Raw genomic sequence first — 21,025 nt, 5'->3', positions numbered from 1 at the left:
CTTTAAAAAAGAATCTTAAAAAATTTTAAAAACTTTTTTTTTGAGATACACATTTCTGACCAAAAACTTAAGTATGATTATATAGTCGTTTTCTTAGAATTAAGATTAATTTAATTTCAATAACGAAGTTTTATTATCTTCACTTGAAAAATGTTTTGGCTCTGGAAAACACAACAGAAATGGAATATGTAAGCAATGATACTTAGTTATTATTTTTTACAATAAACTTTTAGATATGAAATGTAGAGGGGACCCAGCTCTCCTGAAGGTTATTTAATACTCTTCATAACACTGCTTGAGAGAACCTGAGTTTGGACTGTCATGAATGCCCTTTCATTCTTGCCCTTGTAGTTCTGTTTGCATGAACAGTTTTGCTCCAATGAACCATGGAAAACAGTACTGTTTGAAAAAGCACAGCTATTTGACCTAAAAAGCTTCTTGACCTTGTATTTTGCCTGTTTGAGTAACAGGTTTTTAAATTGGCTGATGTCAGTGGTTTTCCTTATATTATTTTATCTCCTAACTATTCCCCATGGGTCTTGACTAATAAAAAATATCCTAAGAAGAGGTGACATTATAAAGAATAGATCACGTTTCAGTGATTAGTACTTTTTTTACAGCCTTAGCTGATGGAATCTTGAAGATAGAAAAGAGAGGAGAAAAAGGGATGGAGGAGGAAGTGATGAATACAGAGAGTATAAGAGCAAAGGGGGTCAGTTATTACAGATAGTCCTTTGAAAGGGGAAGCTTGAATTAGATCAGTAATGAGAAGTATTCATTCCTACTTAAGTGTTAGCGGAAGTGAAGAATGTGTGTAATTATGAGAAAATAATGCTTCCTACATTTCAAATTATTTGAAAACGGGGCTATGATCTCATTAAGATCATATATTATAAGCACTTTTTTCATGTTATTATGTATTAATTATTATTAATGAATAATCATTACTAATTATTCATATAATTATAAATTATTCATTATTTTATTTATCGCTTGCTAGCGTTATTCTCAGTTAAAGGAAAAGCTTCAAAGGGTAACCGAGGGCCTCATCCAGCAGGTTGAATGAGATTTCATAATATCTGGGATCATGGGTTACTTAAACCAGCATAATGTGTTCTGGGAGCAGCAACATTAGCCAAAAGAAATCGTGCCTGACAGGTATATTCTTTGCAATTGTGTTGACAACAGTTAAACACTAACCAGTTTTTTTTTTTTTATGTTTGTTTGGTTTTTTTGATCAGTTTTATTATCACTGTTCTTTGTGTTTTGCTAATATTAACGCATTTAATTCTCCTAACAGTTTCATGCAAATGAAGAACCTGAGGTTTAGAGAGTAGAACTAGTGGTAGTGGCACAGCTTGGATTTGAACCCAGGCTACTGCAAGTTCTGGTGACTCAATTTGTAATAGAGATAAAGGTAATAAAAAATAAGATATAAAATGGGTTCACTTCTCATCACCTAGCCTTTAGCAAGGCCTCTTCATTCTTTTTTTTTTTTTTTTTTTTTCAAGATTTTCTTCATTTGTTTGAGAGAAAGAGCATGAGTGGGGGTTGGATAGTTGAAAAATTTAGGGGGCAGTGTGAGAGGGAGACAGACTCCCACTGAGCAGGGAGCCTGATGGTGGGGCTTGATCCCAGGACCCTGGGATCATGACCTGAGCTAAAGGCAGACGCTTAACCAATTGAGGCACCCAGGCGCCCCAGCCTCTTCATTCTTGAGTTCTTTCTTAATTGGTTGTCTTTCATCAGATTGTTTTTATTTTGTTTCCACCCCTCTAAGAAAGCCTCCTAGATGCTGTATTCAAGAGTTTTGTTTGAGAAGCTTTGCCCATTTCTTTTCCTTTTTATTTTTTTTTAAGATTTTATTTATGTGCATGAGAAAGAGAGCAGGCATAAGCAGGGGGAGAGACAAAGGGAGAGGGAGAAGCAGGCTCCCTGGGGTTTGATCCCAGGACCCTGAGATCATGACCTGAGCTGAAGGCAGATACTTAATCAACTGAGCCACCCAGGTACCCCTGCCCGTTTCCTTTTACTAGAATGACATCTTGGCTGTGTATAATATTTTTTGCTTATTTGTTTTAAAGAGGTATTTATTATTTGTCAGAGAGAAAGCACAGGCAGGGGAAGTGGCAGGCAGAGGAAGAAGCAGGCTCCCTGCTGAACAAGGAGCCAGATGTAGGACATGATCCCAGGACCCTGAGATCATGACCTGAGCCGAAGGCAGGTGCTTAACCGACTGAGCCACTCAGGAGTCCCTGGGTATGATATTCTTAAATACTTCTATGAAGAAATCTGTGCCAGCTAGGTACTGGCAGTGGTTTCCTTTTAATCTCCTTGGGGTGCCTTAAGTGTTCTTTCCTTATCCCTGAAAGACAATAATTTAAAAATAAAGGATTGAATACATTTAATTCCCAATCTCTTTTTCCTGGAACGTAGTGCTCGCATTAAATTAGTAAATTATTTTCTCACTTTTCAGGAATGTGTGTGTGTGTGTGTGTGTGTGTGTGTGTGTGTGTGTGTGTTTAAAACTTTGAACATATTTTCAGTTATCGTAGTTGAATTTTTTACCTCAGGATGCATGTATGCTTATGTTAGAAGTTCTGAAGTCCATTAACTCCTTTTCCCCATCATTTTGTTGTCATCTTTGAGTTACTTCATTGAATATTTATTCTCTTTTTTAGCTGTTATGAGGGGTTTTTTAAAATTTATTTTGTTTTTGACTGAGTTTAAGTGCTTTTTTGTGGGAAGGCGATGGAGGAGGGAAATGAATACAGCCTAAACTAAAAATTTAAACATATTTATAAATTATTTTGAGTGGAAAGTATACAGTTAAAGTTAGAAAGTAAGTTTATACTAAGGCCTTTGAGTTATAAAATGTTGAGCTATTGCTGACATTAGAATATCTTGAGAGGGTAGTAGTATACAGAAGAAGTGACACAGATAAGTTTATGTGGATATTTGTGCTTAATGCCTTGAATTTAAGGTATCATTTGTGCTTCTCTCCATTTGCCATCCTTGACAGATACTGTCCAATGAATAAACAAGATTAGTAGTGAACTACATATTTTAAGCACAATTAAAATATAGGTATATGGAAATCTCAAATGAGCAGATTATAGAAAAACAAGTATTTGTCTATAAAAGCAAATGTTTTCTGGCATCTTACATTCTTAGTTTTAGTTTCCAACAGTAATTTTCTTTCTTTTTTTTTTTTTTTAAGATTTTATTTATTTATTTGACAGACAGAGATCACAAGTAGGCAGAGAGGCAGGCAGAGAGAGAGGAGGAAGCAGGCTCCCCACTGAGCAGGGGCTGGATCCCAGGACCTTGAGATCATGACCTGAGCTGAAGACAGAGGCTTTAACCCACTGAGCCACCCAGGCGCCCCCCAACAGTAATTTTCTTTATTTGCAGCAAAACAATTACTTTAAAAATAAAGCTACTTTCATTACTGTATGTATAATTTTACAATGTGAGGCCCTTGAATTTTATATATAGTTTTTAATATATATTTTTCTCCATTACAGTGTTCACAATAATGTTTCAACCCAGAGTAATGGCTCCCAACAGGTGAGGTCATCTTAAGCTTCTAAAAACTAGAACACTAGTCAGTTATGTCAGATAGTGTTATTAGTAATTGAATTTTTAAGTGGTATAACTTTGGGAAAATTTTGTGCATTTTCTTTTTTTTTAATCTGTAAAGTGGATAATGAAACCCTCAGAGATGTTGTAAATAGAACAGGTGCTCCACAGAAAATTTTCCATTCCTGTAAATCCTATATAATGAATAAGATAGTAATATTTAGTTAGATTATTATTTATCTCTGAGGTAGTACATAACATTCAGGCATTTGTTTGCACTATGTTCGTAGGTAGTATTCCATTTTAATGTTCTGTTTATTGGTGATGAAATCTTTTGTCAGGCAAAATAGATGATTTTTATAATTTTATAACGCACAGGCTTGGAATGTGAAATCTGCTCTGCCTATGATTCCTTCTGTTCCCTCTGGTCCTGTGCTGGCAGAGATAGAGAATCTTCCAAGGAATCCTGGAATAGACCAACATGACAGGAAATGGTTTGTAAACTCTTTAAACCGGAATAAAATATTGCTTGCTTAATGGTATTCTAAATTCCCAGCCATAATCTTAGAATATTTTAAATATGATTGAAAGCAAATTATTCATATTTGTAAGCTGAACAGAAACATATTACTGAGCAGTCATATTGGGATTGGGAAAATAAGGGATATGTATGAAGAAGGGAATGCAGTTATTTAATTGGAGAACATCAGATATCTCTCCTTATTTTGGTTAGCATGATTGGAAGTGGTGGGTTGTTCTCTGTTGAAAAGGACTTTAAATGCTAGTCAGTAGAACCTTTTTTCGGATCAATAAGGAAAATATGTTCATCTGTTCCACACAACATAATGCTAGTGCTTTTGGATGTGATTTTTCATTAAAGACTGAAGATAAGCCAAAGGGAAACATGATTATAACCTAAAATAAACCAAAGCATCAAAATACTCCATTTTGGGGGATGGAGAGATAATCTGATGACAGAGAAGATACTTTATTTGTTTAGATTTCCAGGGTCTTTTTTTTTTTTACATTCATAGTTAGGACACAAATATGAATACTTTGTGACTTATTGGAGAGTAATCAGTAGGATTCATCATTTCCCAAATAAATGTATTTGGCTTGGAGGGCTCCTAGGCAGTTATTTGGTTGAGTGGTCATTTGGTTGCATCTGTTCAAGTTGTGTGTCTATGAAATGAACTTTGATAATTCATAGGAATTTTCTCTTTTTCTCTTGCTCTTAGTTTGTTAAGTACCTGAAATCTAATGAGTTTCTGTGGTGATCTCAAGGTTTTGGTCAGCTTTCTGTGCAACCAGTTCTTCCTTCATGGTGGTGGGTCAACAGTGGTTGGTGATTATTTTCAGTCTTTGCTATGTAATTGTTTTTCACTGTTATTTTGGCTTAACTAACTTGCAAGGTGCTTTGCTCTTCTTTGTTGGGCATACTTTTACTTCAGTTCCAAATAACTTGATTAGTTTCTAAGATTGAAGGAATTTTTTTTCTTTATCTATTTGTTCTTTTCCTTTTACCTGGGAGTATGATAGAGGAGTACTTTGTGTGTGTGTGTGCATGTGGGCACACACCTAAAGTATGAACAGTGAGGCTTTTAAATATCAAATTTTAGTCTTTATTTTTATAAGCCATTAAAAAGAGTTTCTTCAATTCTTATTGAAAACACAGCTCCAGTAAGCAGCTATGTTTTATGGCCTTGATGTTACCACCAAGTCCTATTGGCAAGGAAACCAGACTTCAACTATAAGAGAACTCCCTTAAAACATGCTTACCCCTTTTATATTAATACGGAATGAGAGTCTGGGGGGTGGGTTTTGCATACTATATTATGATACTAAATCTTTATTGAGTTTTCTAATTTTAATGGGCACATATTTGAATCTATTTAATTTATTAGGCACTATGTAGTTCCCTTGACACAGCCTTTAAAAGAGACAATACTGAATCTGAGAGTATTGAATTTTAAGGAAAATGAAAAATTTGGAGCTATGTGTCCTTCTGTTATGTATTTGTGCTGAGACCTCCTTTACTGAAATGGAGTAAAATGGTGATCCAGAAAACTTAATGAGCCTCAGTGTATGTCAGCAGCAGTGGCATGGAACTGAATATAGAACTGATCTGTCTTGGAGCTAATGGATTCCCCAGCCTGAATTTAAAGTGCATTCTGTATTTCACTTTTTGTTTCTGCATGCTTTTATTGTTATTAATGCTCTTAAATGAATATAAAACAGTCCTCCTTTAGAAAGTGATGTTAATAAAATATGGAAATGCTCCCAAGGTTTGAACAATTGGGCAGAATAACAGACTATTACCAGGTAGATAATTTCTAACCATTTTAATCTAAACCTACTTCATGTTCAGTTCTTTATTCTCTCACTCATATCTTCTAAATGACACCATTATTTCAGTGAATGATTTGGTATAGCAGTAATGTAGAATTATCCGATATTCAGAGTATCACCTTTTGAGAAACAATTTACGTATTAAATCCATTTAACCATTTCTAAACAACAACAAAAACAAAATTGAATAATACTTGGGAAATCTTGCATGTATCAGGGAGAACATAAACCTAACTTAATTTCCTAAATTTTCATAGACTGTGTATTGAGGGTCATGAATTTTATGGGGTAGATTTGGTGAACAAGTTCCATATCTGTTGAAGAAAATATGATTTTATTGTAAAAAAGCGTTCAGGCTTGTTCTGAAAAATCCTTTTAGCTAATTTCAGTTTCCTGAAGGAAAAAAAGATGAGAATTCATGTTTTAGTTGAGTTAGAAAAATACTGTATTTAAAAATTTATCCTTAGACATAGTTGGGGTGATTTTTTTTGTTTGTTTATAATTATCTTAAATATGTGCTGCCCTTTTTGCTGTGTTAACAAAACCTTGGTGTTCTGTGACAGATGTTTCTTTCTACTGGAGGACTCTATTTCTAACCAGGAACTGCTTGTATGCATGCTTCCCTCTCATAATTTTGTAGGCCTATTCTATAGCACTGTGTGATAAAAGGTATCTTAATATACTTACTAACTGTTTCTTGGAGGAGCTTACAATCTTATCACATTATCTGTACCTGTTAAATTTCATTTTGAGGTCCTGTGAACTTTGATTATAGAAGGAACAGTGATTCTCCATTATTAATTGGAAACATTGACATAAAATTACCTGGTTTTTTTTTTTTAATGTTCTTTCTGAATTTTGTTTCTTGGATTTCAGTTTTGTGAAATCACTTAATTTGGGGAATAATTTTCACAATTACTCTTTTCTATATATGCTTTTGTCCATAATGTAGAAGTGTCCTTTTAAATATTTGAATTAAGTAGATTATAAATATATTTTCCTTTTCATTAGAACTTCAAACAACATTTTTATTTTTTTTTTCATTTTTAACTTTGAATTTGATACCAACATCAGGGACAGATAGAGTGTTTTGTTCTCTGTGAAATTTCCTCTTTATTTAATTCACTAAACTGACTCTGGTTACTTATTCATATTTGCATATTGAGCTTTTCCACTACATATAACTTTCTGGATTCTACCCCCGTCCTTTATTCTTGAATGTCATTGCATGGAGTAAATGTCAATAACTACTTAAAGCAGTGTTGCATGCAGGTCACACTGCCTTTCTCCTTTATTACCTCTTACACATCCATTTTCTCCTATTCCTGTTGACTAACTGTGCTCCCCTCCCACTCCCCAACCATCCAGGCTCTCTGCTGCCAGTGACTGCTGTCAACGTGGTGGAAACCAGTGGAACACAAGGGCCTTGTCCCCACCCCAGCCTGCACATAGAAACTACACTGACTTTGTCCATGAGCACAATGTGAAGAATGCAGGAGTCCATCATGATGTTCATTTTCCTGGCCATGCAGCCATGACTGAGATATGAGTGTTAAGCCCATTAGACACTGGGACTCTTTGTCATGCAAGTTGATGGTATACATTTTCTATACATAGAAGATTGATCACATTAGGAGAATTTGGGAGAAATTACTTTATATTGCTTCAGTAGTTGTGTAGTGTTTGTAATTGAGTTCTTCTGTGAAAGGGAAAAGAATGTGAAGAAAGCTATATGCCATCAGTGGTAATGAGAAGTGCTTTGTATTGAAAGGGTATGTATATATCATTGTAATTTTGGAAAGGTTTTTCATGATTTTAACGTGTTAATACATCACTCAGAAGATGTCTCAGGAGAGAGGTTTGTGTTTGTGTAAAAAGCTTCCTGTTATCCTCTCACCCCCACACCATCCAGATAGATTGAGGTGAAAAGAATCAGACACACTAATCACAACTAAGAAGGAGGCATGTCCAGGCACAATATCTCAGTCTTTGGTGAACTTTGATATAGTTGCTTTTCTATACCATTTTCATTACTTCTATAGTGATCCATGCCTTAATTTCAGTTAATTGCCTAAGGTTCTACAATCATAGTTAATGTAATTTTTAATTAAAAGTACTTTTACTTTTTAACAAGTAAGTAATTTACTGAAAGGTCTAGAAATCACATTAATAATGTGATTCATGTAGAGAGATCATGTAGAGAGAGAAACCTGAATGGTTACTTTTGCATAATTAAGTAGTTAACTAGTGGTTAACTAAATTTAGTTACATTACTACTGAATGGTTGTATAAAATGGAAAATGTATTTACTTTTGTCTTTTCATTTTCTCTTTTCTTTTCCATCTTATTCCTCTGATAGATTTCCCGGATTTGCAGCAGCCTCATAGTCTAGCCTCATACAACCTTTAAAATAAAAATTACAAAGACCAAACCATGTCACTTTCAAATGGGTTAAATATATTACTCTTTTGGTCCTTTATGAACTTCGAATGTAATCATCCAAGCTCTTTGATTTAATTCATAAAGGCAGATTATCTGGAAAAAGTGCATTTGTAATGTAATGGGAACTGATACAAGGGAAACTTTTTTTTTTTGCCTTTTTACAGTTTTTAGAAATTTTAACAATTTCCAGATGTTAAAACTGTGTATATGGTAATTTGAAGATATTTTATAGTTTGAGAATTCATAATACTTCAAGATAATGAAGCTGTATTATAAACAACCTAACCCATATACCATCCTATTTACTTCCGAGATTGGTCTAATCCCTCTCTGCTAGATACAGGTTTTAGAGGGCTTTATTACTGGACTGTTGTTTGCAAATAGAATACAGGTTGTCAATAGAAAATATAAGTAAGTAAAATTAAGTTAAGATCTAGGAATGAAATTTTTAGGCAGGTTGAAATCTGTGATTTTTATCACAAACCTTTTTTTTTTTTTTTTTAAAGATTTTATTTATTTGATAAAGAGCGTGCTTGCACCCGCCCATGGGCAAGCGCAATCAGGGGGAGTGGCCGGCAGGGGGAGAGGGAGAAGCTGGCTCCCTGCTGAGCAGAGCCACATGGGGGCTCAATCTTAGGACCCTGGGATCATGACCTGAGCCTAAGGCAGATGCTTAACCAACTGAGCTACCCATCACAACTGTTTTTTTTTTAAGATTTTAAAAAATTTATTTGCTTGACAGAGATCACAAGTAGGCAAAGAGAGAGGGGGAAGCAGGCTCCCTGCTGAGCAGAGAGCCTGATGCCGGGCTCAATCCCAGGACCCCAGGATCATGATCTGAGCCAAAGGCAGAGGTTTTAACCCACTGAGCTACCCAGGTGCCCTTATCACAATCATTTTAAGGAGATAAGCTCAAAGTATTCTTTAGCACATCCTGTAAATATGAACAGGTCTATATCTTAAATAAGCCACCTCCGTCCCTAAATCTTATCATCATAAAGCATACTTAAAAATGGCCACTAATGTATATCCTTCATAGTTATTTTAGACTTTACATAGCTCAGATTATAATTGTCAGGTATGTTGATGGTGATTTTTTTCTTTAAAGCAGGGAATTTGAATCATAACATTTTAGCACAAAAACTCTGGTTTGTGTCATTCAGGAAAAGATTTCATGGGTGTGAATATGATTAAGAACTATTTTGGGTGCTGGGGTGGCTCATTTGTTAAGCATCTGCCTTTGGCTCAGGTCATAATCCCAGGGTCCTGGGGTCAAGCCCCTCATCGGGCTCCCTGCTCCATGGGAAGCCTGCTTCTCCCTCTCCCGCTCCCCTACTTGAATTCCCTTTCTCGGTGTCTCTGTCTCTGTCAAATAAATAAATAAAATCTTAAAAAAGAAAAGAAAATGTTTCTATAACAGAAACCAAAGAAGTATAGTAATAAAGCTTTTTAGGTCTTTTAGAAAGTCCTGAGGTTTGACTTTTTGTACTCTAAAATTAATCTTGAAATCTGAAGGTTAGACTGCTGAACAATGCCATATATATATATATATATATCTTAGCAGAATCTTAACTTCAGGAAATAGGGAAGGATTGTAATAGAAGAGTAACATCTTCAGTTTACATTGAAAGTGGTCATTTCTGTTCTAGAAGTTGAGTTAATCAGTACTGTTACATTTACGTGATGGAAGAATCACATCGTGATTATTCTTTCTTTGAAAACCTTGTTATGTTGTAGTTCATTTGTAAAGTTCTGGTGATAGAAACTGGATTGGGTTGGTAGAGAGAGAAGGCAGTGCAGGGGATGGGGAAAGTAAAGGGCTAAAACTGAATGGTAGTAGAATCAAATCTGTTTATTTTATACAAGTTTCTATATGATCTAGGATTTCATATCAAATATTGTGAATATTCTTGATACTGATACTTTTAAGATATACATGTTTCCAGAATTATGAAGAATTTACATGTAGTTCATCCTAAATTAAATAAATTGTCATCAGCTTATTTATATTCTGCATTTTATTATGCCTAGACGGTAAGTGGTCATACATTCTAGATTAGGGAACTAATGTCCTTCAGAAGTACCTTACTTGGTTACTATCTCTTTGATCAGAAGGAGCCACCAGTATGTGATTCAACTTCAGTGCTTTGTTTAATTTTATTTAACGTAATTAATTTTAACATTGTGAATTAGGTTAGTTATGTTTCATCTGTACTTTTATGAACAGAGAAACTTACAGAAACACAGCAAAACACACTTTCACACATGAAAATAAACAAGCTCTTATGATAATTATTTCTTTTGATGGTAAGACCACTTCAAAGACTTTTATCTGTCCCTGAGTATAGTCTAACCCTTTTGACCTTGATAGGATAATCATATATATACTTTTAAATGGATTTACAGAGGAAAACAGAAACTTTACTTGTCGTGTTGGGTATATGTCTATATTTTAAAAAATAGAACACAGTCATATTTTTTTAAAAATACTTTATTTATTTGACAGAGATCACAAGTAGGCAGAGAGGCAGGCAGAGAGAGAGGAGGAAGCAGCCCCCCTGCTAAGCAGAGCCCACGGTCATGGGGCTTGATCCCAGGATCCTGGGATCATGACCTGAGCCGAAGGCAGAGGCTTTAACCCGCTGAGCCACCGAGGCGCCTAGTCATTTTTTTTTTTTTTTAAAGATTTTATTTATTTCAGAGATAGAGTGCACGAGTCGGGGAGACAGGATGAAGGAGAGGGAGAAGCAGAATCCCTCTGAGCAGGGAGCCTGATGCTATGCAATACCAGCTGGATCCTAGGACCCTGGGATCATGACTTGAGCCTAAGGCAGATGCTTAACCAAGGATTGAGTCACCCAGGCATCCCTTACACAGACATTCTAATATTGTAATATCGTCAGTATAATTCAAATCTTTTTTTAGGGGGAATTTTAAAATTTATTTAAAATGCTGACCCAGAAAATATTATTTATAACCCTTGGGTGAATCTTTGTCCAGGATGTGAAAGATGCCATGTAAACATGTCAGAATATAAAACTGAAGTGTCTTCTGAGTGAAGGGCAGGCAGACATGAGATAAAGCAATAAACTTGACCTTAATTATGGTAGTATCTTTTTATTTACTAGATTTTTGCATATTTACTTGGTTGATATGCTAATAATTATTTTGATTAATAGTCTTGCTTTATCACTTTTATGTATCCTGATGTCATGCATTTCATCTTTCCATCTTACCAAAACAGGAAAATAGATGAAGGGGGTGGTGGAAAGGAGTGGAGGATTATGGTGTCTTGGGTTTCAGGAGGAAGAAAAATATTGTGATGACTGGCCTCACAGGAATGAGAAGGCTAATCCTCAGCTTTGATCCCTTTATTATGTATTCACAGACGTAGACTGAAGAATTGGGGCGATGGCTGTCCATGCTAGTGCAGGATGTACTGATGGTAGAAAGAGTCATTATTTGAACCTTGGTACTTTAACTGTTTTGGTTGGGGCATATGCTTCATTTCTAAACCATAGTTCATTGCTTGAAAGGCTATTATTTTGTGTGTGTTAGGCTTTGAAGATTGGGTCTAAAATAGTAATATTAAGTTGCATTAATTTTATATCCTTGGCATATAGGGTTTATCATATGGATTTGCAAAAATAAAATCCAATAACGCTTAATCTCTTTACCACCACATACTTACTTCCTGTATTTTAACATAAATTATACCATATCATCAGAATTCCAGAATTGTCAATGTTTCCATGTGAGATGCTTATACATAAGGGATAGAATTTGAAGATACTTCTGGGGTGGGGAAGCCTCTGTGTGTTTCTCTCTGTGTGCTTTTGTCTCCATATAAAGTATGTTTGGTCAAATTCTTTCTGTTTATTATGAATCGTATAGTATTTTCAGCTCCCCATCCTTTTTTTTTTTTTTCAGTTTTATACCTTTATTTGTGACAATCAGCAATTAGTTCTCATCCACATTAACTGTAGATTTTTTTTTAAAGATTTTATTTATTCATTTGACAGACAGAAATCACAAGTAGGCAGAGAGGCAGGCAGAGAGAGAGGGGAAAGCAGGCTTCTGCTGAGCAGAGAGCTTAATGTGGGGCTCGATCCCAGGACCCTGAGATAATCACCCGAGCTGAAGGCAGAGGCTTAACCCACTGAGCCACCCAGGCGCCCTACTGTAGATTTTTGAAAATGGAGACAGGTACAGAAGTGACCAACATGTAGAGCTTGTTTGGGGAATCTTCATCCTCGTTATGTTTTGGGGACAACTGCACACAGATAGGGTATGGAACATTCCTTATTCCCTTGGCTCAGACAGCTTTGTTGAGCCTGGTGTCAGTGTACACATCTGGAGTACCCATCTCCTTCATGGCAGATTCACAGATCTGTTAGAGTGCTGGAGGGCCACACTTTTTGAAACCCACCCCATGGATCCACTTGTGAATATTGGTGTATGCTCTGGTTACTGCCCTATTGATGGCATAATGCCCTTTCTTCTTTTTGTCCCCCTTCTTTACAGGAGCCATTCTGCCAGGCCCTGGTTGGAAAGCTCAGCTCCTTTTTTTTGAAGAACATAGAAATTTCTCATCTTCTGTTCATATAAATTAGCTTTTTACTTTAGTCATGTGAAATCATTGTGAGAATCTTGTTTCACCCACTTGACATTAACTTTCATGATAGAAATACTAGGCCAATGAAGCATGTCACTTTCACTGGAATATGTATTATATAACTTCATTTCTTCAGTTCTTGCTACTGTGTACATTTTATCTGCTTTAAGCATGTGGGGCTTGTGGAGAATATATTAGCCTTCTCGGAGAATTAGTGAAGAGAAGAGAAAACTTCAAAAGAAATTGGTGAAAGGAAAATAATTTTGGTTTTTTTAATGATATATTTTATTTTTATACTGAAGCAGAAGAATAAGTGTTCCTGTTTTTACTAAAGGAATTGTTCTCACAGTTTTTTATTAGATAATTACCTAAGCTTTTGTGTCCCTAACAACAAGCTGTGGCCTTAATTCTAGGTGATGGTGCTCGAGTGAACTTTTACATTTTGTTCCTGACAGTTAGCCAACATTTTGTTTATATTGGCACAGAGAAGAGAGATCTGACTTGGAGAACAACATTCTCCAGGAGTGTGACTGAAGACTCCCTTAGTGATGTAATAAACCTATACCTCCTCCTCTTGAAAACAGGTTTAACAGCTGTAGATCTCATTTTTTATTCTTGAAGGAATTCTCATTTGTTTTGTTTTTAAGTAATTTTAATGAAGAAATGAGCTATACCCACTGTTTGGTTAGGATTTATGGGAAATTGGAGGTTCCTTAATAAGGGTCTGGTCTATTGATTAATGACTGATTATTGTTAATATTAATGTTAATATAAGGGGTGGGTAGAGTAAAAAAAAAAAATGAAAGGTAAGAGATGATAGGAAGACAATTGATGCCCTGCTTTGTCTTGTGAAGCTGGTTACAGCAGTATGCAGAGAAATTATGAAAAACATCCTAGCATATAAAATACCACTAGAATGTGTACCATTACATAGAACAATTCTATATAACAAAGCTATGTTTGTAGCCCAGCTATTAGCTTCAGGGGTTATTTAATTATAAACTCTCTAGGAGTTTGGAGATAAGAACTACATTTAAAAACTTGCATTAATTCTTTTTGGGAATGCCAACTCCAAACCTTTAGAAGTCTTTAGAAAGACTTGGGGAGATTAAGGTACTTTAGAATATCCTGGTTATCACTTAAGTGGAGCTTAACAGATATGTTAGAGCAATAGCTATTAGAAGTATTTGTGTGGGGGGTGCCTGGGTGGCTTAGTTGGTTAAGCATCTGCCTTCAGCTCAGGTCATGATCTCAGGATTGTGGGATCGAGCTCCATGTTGGGCTCTGCTCAGCGGAGAGCCCACCTCTCTATCTCTGCCTGTCGCTCTGCCTACTTGTGCTCTCTCTCTATCTCTCTGTCAAGTTTAAAAAAAAAAAAAAAGTATTTGTGTAGTGTGGAAAGGCATTGAAGATCAATACTGAGGAGTTTGTATTTGGTAAGGAGGCCTGTGGCAATCATTGCAGATTTTTAAGTTAAAGATTGGGGAGGCTTGTATTAATATCTCCTTTTAAAATTCATCTCATTACTTGTTGAATACCTACTAGATCACTTTCTTATTCCTCACTTCCTATACACAGTCATTATTCCTTTTTACATACCCTCACATTTCTTGACCCTTCTCCTGCTGTACACATCTAATTAAATCCAACTCTGTATATTGTACATGTAGATGGACAATGTAAAATGCAACATTGTTGAATGGTCTCACTTTAAATTTTGGCCCGTGAACGTAGGTCTTCAGTGCTGCCTGAAATCCTATCACATTTCCTTACTCTATACATTCTCACATGATGCTGGCGGTAATTTCTCTTCTTTCAAGCTTCCACCACCTCCTCCCGCCTTTTTTTTTTTTTTTTAAGATTCTATTTGTTTATTTGACAGAGACAGCGAGAGAGGGAAACAAGCAGGGGGAGTGGGAGAGGGAGAAACAGGCTTCCCACTGAGCAGGGAGTCCGATGTGGGGCTCGATTCCAGGACCCCAAGATCATGACCCGAGCCGAAGGCAGATGCTTAACAACTGAGCCACCCAGGTGTCCCCACTTCCTCACTTCTCACCCCTCACTTTCCATTAGTGATCTTGCTTCCTATTTTACTGAGAAAATAAGCAACTAGAAGAGAGCTCTACTGCTCTCACCGTTTCTTCCTTTTTTAATATTTTTTATCTTAGTGTGTTATATTAGTATATATAGTGTGTTATATAGGGTAGTGTTATATTAGTTTCAGGTGTATAACATCGTGATTCATGCTTCCGTACACCACCCGCTGCTCATGATAAGTGTACTATTTAATCCCTATCACCTGTTTTACCCACCTTCCCTTTGTTCTCTATGATTAAGAGTGTTTCTTGGTTTGTCTCTCTTTTTTCCCCATGTTTGTTTTGTTTCTTAAATTTGATGTGAATGCAGTGATGTGTTATTTGTCTTTCTTTAACTTATTTTGCTTAGCATTATTCTCTGTAGCTCCATCTGTGTGGTTGGAAATGGAAAGATTTCTTTCTTTTTTTTTATTTCATTTTTTTAAAATATTTTATTTATTTATTTGACACAGGCAGAGATCACAAGTAGGCAGAGAGACAGCCAGAGAGAGAGAGGAGGAAGCAGGTTTCCTTCGAGCAGAGAGCCTGACGTGGGGCTCGATCCCAGGACCCTGAGATCATGACCTGAGCCGAAGGCAGAGGCTTTAACCCATTGAGCCACCAGGCGCCCCAAGATTTCATTCTTTTTATGGTTGAATAATATTCCGTTGTGTGTATGTATACATATAAATATATGTCACATCTTTTATCCATTCAATTGTTGGACATTGGGCTGCTTCCATATCCTAGCAATTGTAAATAATGCTGCTATAAACATAAATGTGCCTGTATCTCTTTGAATTACTGTTTTGTATTCTTTGGGTAAATACTCAGTAGTGTGATTGCTGGATTGTAGCTTAGTTCTATTTTTAACTTTCTGAGGAACTTCCATATTGTTTTCCACAGTGGCCTGTACCAGTTTGTATTCTTGCCAACAGTTCATGAGGGTTCGTTTTTCTCCACATCCTAACCAACACCTGTTGTGATTTTAGCTGTTCTGACAGGTGTGAAATGATATGTCATTGTAATATTGATTTGAATTTTCCTGATGGTAAGTGATGATGAGCATCTTTTCATGTGTTTGTTGGCCATCTAGATGTCTTCTTTGGAGAAATGTCTGTTCATGTCTTTTGCCCATTTTTAAATTGGATTATTCAGTTTTTTGGGTGTTGAGTTAGTGTAAGTTCTTTATATTTTTTGGATATTAACTCTTTATCAGATATGTCATTTGCAAATATCTTCTCCCATTCCATAGGTTGCCTCTTAGTTTTGTTGCTTGTTTCCTTTGCTGTGCGGAAGCTTTTTATTTTGTAGTGCCAATAGTTCGTTTTTGCTTTTGTATCCCTCGCCTCAGGAGACATATCTAGAAAAAAGCTGCTATCGCCAGTGTCAAAGAGGTGCTGACTTTGTTCTTTTCTAGGGCTTTTATGATTTTAGGTCTCACCTTTAGGTCTTTAATCCATTTTGAATTTTTGTATATGGTATAAGAAAGTAGTCCAAATTCTTTTGCATGTTGCTGTCCAGTTTTCCCAACACCATTTGTTGAAAGGACTGTCCTTTTCCCATTGCATGTTCTTTACCTGCTTTGTTGAAGATTAATTGATCATTTAGTTGTGGGTTTATTTCTGTTTTTTATTTTGTTCAATTAACTATGTGTACATTTTTGTGTCAATACCATGTTATTTTGATAACCATAGCTTTGTAATATAACTTGAAGTCTTACCCTGTGTCAGTTTATTATCATCCCTTTATTTCTTATCTGGTCTTCCAATCATTGCCCTTGGTCCTCTATTGTTTCATATTCCCCTTAACAGTGATTCTAACTTAGATCATGTCATTCCTCTGCTTAGGTGTCCCAGAGGTTCTCATCTCACACAGACGAAAACCCCAAATCCTCATATTGACAAAAATGTGTTTTTTCCTATACTTTGTCATCTATCAGCTTTGACCTTGTTTGCTGCCTCCAAAGACTTGTTCAAATATACCAGGTGTTTTCCCTCTCCGGATCTTTGTATTTTTACTTCCACATGAATATTCTTCTCTTGAATCTCTTCTGGTTCATTCTCATACCTTAAGTTTCTTACCAGAGAAACCTTTCTCACCTCTCTGTAAAATCATCACACACCACTCCACCTTGTCATTCCCTTTCCCCCTTACCCTGCTTCATTTTTTTCTCACATCACTTCATCTTACATTATATGTTTACTTTTCATCTCTGTATTTGTTAATAGAATGTAAGCTTCATCAAAAGAGAACATTTATTTTATTCCTCTGTCCCCAGAGCATTGCCTGGCTTGGCACTCAAATATTAGTTGATCAAATGAATGAATGAATGCCAAGCACATCTTGGCATATTTGGTGGTACAGAAGTAGTCAAAATGCTATCCCTGGCTCCAAGAAATTTACATTCAGCTTGTGGAGATAGACAGTTTTATAAATAACTGATATAAGTGCTAAGTCATTAGGCAAGCAAGGTCATGGAAGAGTAAAAGGTTGAAGTTAAGGCTTGCTGACATTTGCATCAGATTTTGAGGGGTACTTAAGAGCATTGGATGAATTAATCATTATGGGCTAAGAGAGCTACAGCAAAAGAAAGTTTTAACAGCAGAGTCAAAGGGAATCATTCCTGAATAATGAATCTTGGTAATGAGTACAGAATTCATGGGGAGGCATAGTAATAATGATAGCTGATATTTGAGAACTTCTGTGCCTCACATTCATTATTCTGGAGGCATAGCAGTAAATATTACTCCAGCAAAACATTTATTCCTTATAGGACTCTATAAGGTATTTAGGCTAGTGAAGAAATTGAGGCACAATAAGGATATAACTTCTCCAAAGTTACATTGCTGGTATATGGTAAGGCTGGGCCTCCAAGTCAGCTTGGTCCTAGAACCCAGAATGACACCCATTATACCAGCTCCATACATTGTATAGCTTGATGGGGCCTAGACTGTGGAGAGTAAAAAGGAGCATAAAGTAACTTTCTAAAGAGACAGTGCAAAGAATGAATGTCAATTGGTGGAAGACTAGATAATTAAAGTATGCTTCATCCGTACTATGTAATTGGTAAAGAATGAGGAATACTCTACATGTGCTTGGTTATTGAATATGTCAGTACTACATTGTTGAATTAGAAATGCAAGAGGAGTATCTGGGGTATGTTTTCATTTTTATAAAAATCATAAAACCATGTATATATTTCTTAATATATATATATTTTATAAAAATCATAAAACCATGTATATATTTCTTATAAGAAGTAAACCTGGAAAGATAAATTGAATTTTCAGAGAGTGGGGATAGGGAGACATTGTTTTTTTTTGTTTGTTTGTTTGTTTTTAGCTAACATCTACTATAAATAGGTAAAAACAAATTAAAATGCCCCAAAATGTGGTGGGAAACAAGACACACTACTTCAGGTAAGTGTCCATGAAAAAAGATGGATAGAGGAGGTAATGTCCTTATATATTTTTTCATACATTCTTAACAAATGGATGTGTGCTAGGACATTGCCAAAAGCCATAGATTGAAAATAAATGTCTGTTTTAAAAAACTTTTTGTGTGTACAACCCATTGGTTTTTAGTATATTCACAAAGGTATACAACCATTACCGGTATAATTCCAGAACATACCCATTATCCCCCAAAGAAACCCCTTACCCATTAGCACTTACTGCCTGTTCTCCCCTTCCCTCCAAGTCCTGGCAAACACTGGTCTTTCTGTCTCCATAAATTTGCTCATCCTGGAAATGTCCCATAAATAGGATCATATAATTTGTGGTGTTTTTCCTCTGCTTTCTTTTACTTCGCATAGTGTTTTTAAGATTTATCCATGTTGGAGTGCCTGGCTAGCTCAGTCAGTAGAACATGTGACTTTTTTTTTTTAGGATTTTATTTTTATTTGAGAGAAAGAGCACAAGCAGGGGTGAGGGACAGAGAGACAAGCAAGACTCCCTACTGAGCATGGAGCCTGACATGGGGCTCAATCCTAGGACCCTGATATGACCTCAGCTGAAATCAAGAGTCATACTTCACTGACTGAGCCACCCAGGTGCCCTGATCTAGGGTCTTAAGTTCAAGCACTGCATTGGGTGTAGAGCTAACTTAAAAAAAAAAAAAAAGTTGTAGCATTTTTAAGTATTTGATTCCTTTTAATGGTTTAATATATTCCCTTATATGGTACATAGTCTTTTATTTGTGCATCAGTTGATGGGTCTTGGGTTTGTCCTTTTTGGCTATTGTCAGTACTGCTCTCAGCATTCAGATATAGGTATTTTCTGTTTTTCATGAACAGGTGTTTTCAGTTCGTTTGGATATATTGATAGGAATGTAATTGCTGGGTCTTATGGTAACTGTGTTTAATATCTTGAGGAATGTTAAAATTGTTTTCCAAAGTGGTTACACCATTTTATATTTTACCAGCAACTTTGTTACCTTTTTCATTTTAGTCATCCTGGTTATTTTGAGGGTGGTAGGTAGCTCATTGTGGCTTTGAGTTGCATTTTCAGGGAGCTAATGATATTAGGTATTTTTTATATGCATATTGGTAATTTGCATGTCTTTTTTGGAGAAATGTCTATTCACATCCTTTGCCCATTTTGAAAATTGGGTATAAGTAATCTTTTATTTCTTTATCAGTAGTATTTGAAACTCTGTCTTCTTTTTATTTGTGCTCCTTTTTCTCTGGAGGCTTGTCTTTATTTAGTGTTTTCGTAGAACATTTTGCTTTTTTTTTTTTTTATTTTTTTTTTTTTAAAGATTTTATTTATTTATTTGACAGACAGAGATCACAAGTAGGCAGAGAGGCAGGCAGAGAGAGAGGAGGAAGCAGGATCCCTGCTATGCAGCAGAGAGCCCGATGTGGGGCTCGATCCCAGGACCCTGGGATCATGACCCGAGCCGAAGGCAGAGGCTTTAGCCCACTGAGCCACCCAGGCGCCCCAGAACATTTTGCTTTACTTTTGTGGCACATTATGTTTGTCCCTACCTATGTGAAGCAGATTGTATGGATTGAAAGCAAGGCCCTGTGACAGCTCTTAACACCAGGATGATTAGTTATTTCTCTGTTCTAGAGAGAGAAAGTAAAAGGATTAAGTAAATAGTGTTTATGTTTTGTTGTTCACATCTTTATGAGATGGGGTGCTCAGGGTTGAATTACTTGCTTTTAGAAATCATACTTTTTAAATTATAATTCTCTAATGACTTCTCCTTACTTGTAATCCCATATCCATTCACAAGTTTCAATGGGGCAGTTACACAAATCTTTCTGGATGAAGGCACAATAAGAATGTTCCATTTAAATCACATACATATTTCTCTAGGGAAGAAAAGAATGGGTGCAGTAAGTTTATTTAAGCAGTTATTGAGAGCACGGTGTGCCAGGTTCATTAGTGTTTCATTTTCTCTTGCTATGTAACAAATACTAGAAAATACAGAGATAAATCCTGAAGTGGCTTTGGCAAACCAGTCGGGAGAAGTATCTTATCTGATGTTACTTATGAAAATTTCAGTAACAGCAGCACACAAGAATGTGGCATAAATGACCTTCAGATACATCACAGCTTGTTCTAAAATGCAAGGGTGTGGCAGTGAGCAAGTAAATGATTGTTCACCATTCAAATCTTTTATAACTTGAATCTATCAGCCACAGGTTTATTGGAAGATGAATTTTAATGAATCCTGCTACTTTGGGGGTTTGTTTTGAGATAGACAGTGGTTGGAAGAGAAACCCTTGCTGGTATCTTCCACAGTAGATGTTCTTTTATTTTTTTTTTTTAAAGATTTTTATTTATTTGCCAGAGAGAGAGAGTACACACAAGCAGGCAGAGAGGCAGGCAGAAGCAGGAGAGAAGCAGGCTCCCTGCCGAGCAAGGAGCCTGATGCGGGACTCGATCCCAGGACCCTGGAATCATGACCCGAGCCGAAGGCAGCGGCTTAACCCACTGAGCCACCCAGGTGT

The 21,025-nt window shown here is 36.1% G+C and overlaps 1 protein-coding gene across 4 annotated transcripts in view; it reads left to right on the top strand.

The window, feature by feature from the left end:
• The window catches only part of EPB41L5 (erythrocyte membrane protein band 4.1 like 5), a 135,610-nt gene that overhangs the window by 64,332 nt on the left and 50,253 nt on the right, over positions 1–21,025 (top strand). For 3 of the 4 annotated variants that reach the window (XM_080798235.1, XM_080798233.1, XM_080798234.1), the window contains 3 exons: positions 3,528–3,570; positions 3,961–4,076; positions 7,300–8,464. In XM_080798235.1, the coding sequence (XP_080654361.1) occupies positions 3,528–3,570; positions 3,961–4,076; positions 7,300–7,480 (340 nt within the window). In that variant the 3' untranslated portion in view covers positions 7,481–8,464. Of the gene's footprint in view, positions 1–3,527; positions 3,571–3,960; positions 4,077–7,299; positions 8,465–21,025 lie in introns of those variants that run through there. The other variant, XM_080798236.1, reaches the window with a different exon arrangement.

Source organism: Martes martes, assembly GCF_963455335.1.
Source record: "Martes martes genome assembly, chromosome: 3".
NCBI lineage: Eukaryota > Metazoa > Chordata > Mammalia > Carnivora > Mustelidae > Martes > Martes martes.
The sequence above is the reverse complement of the archived record's forward strand: the minus strand, read 5'-3'. Positions and strand labels throughout refer to the sequence as shown.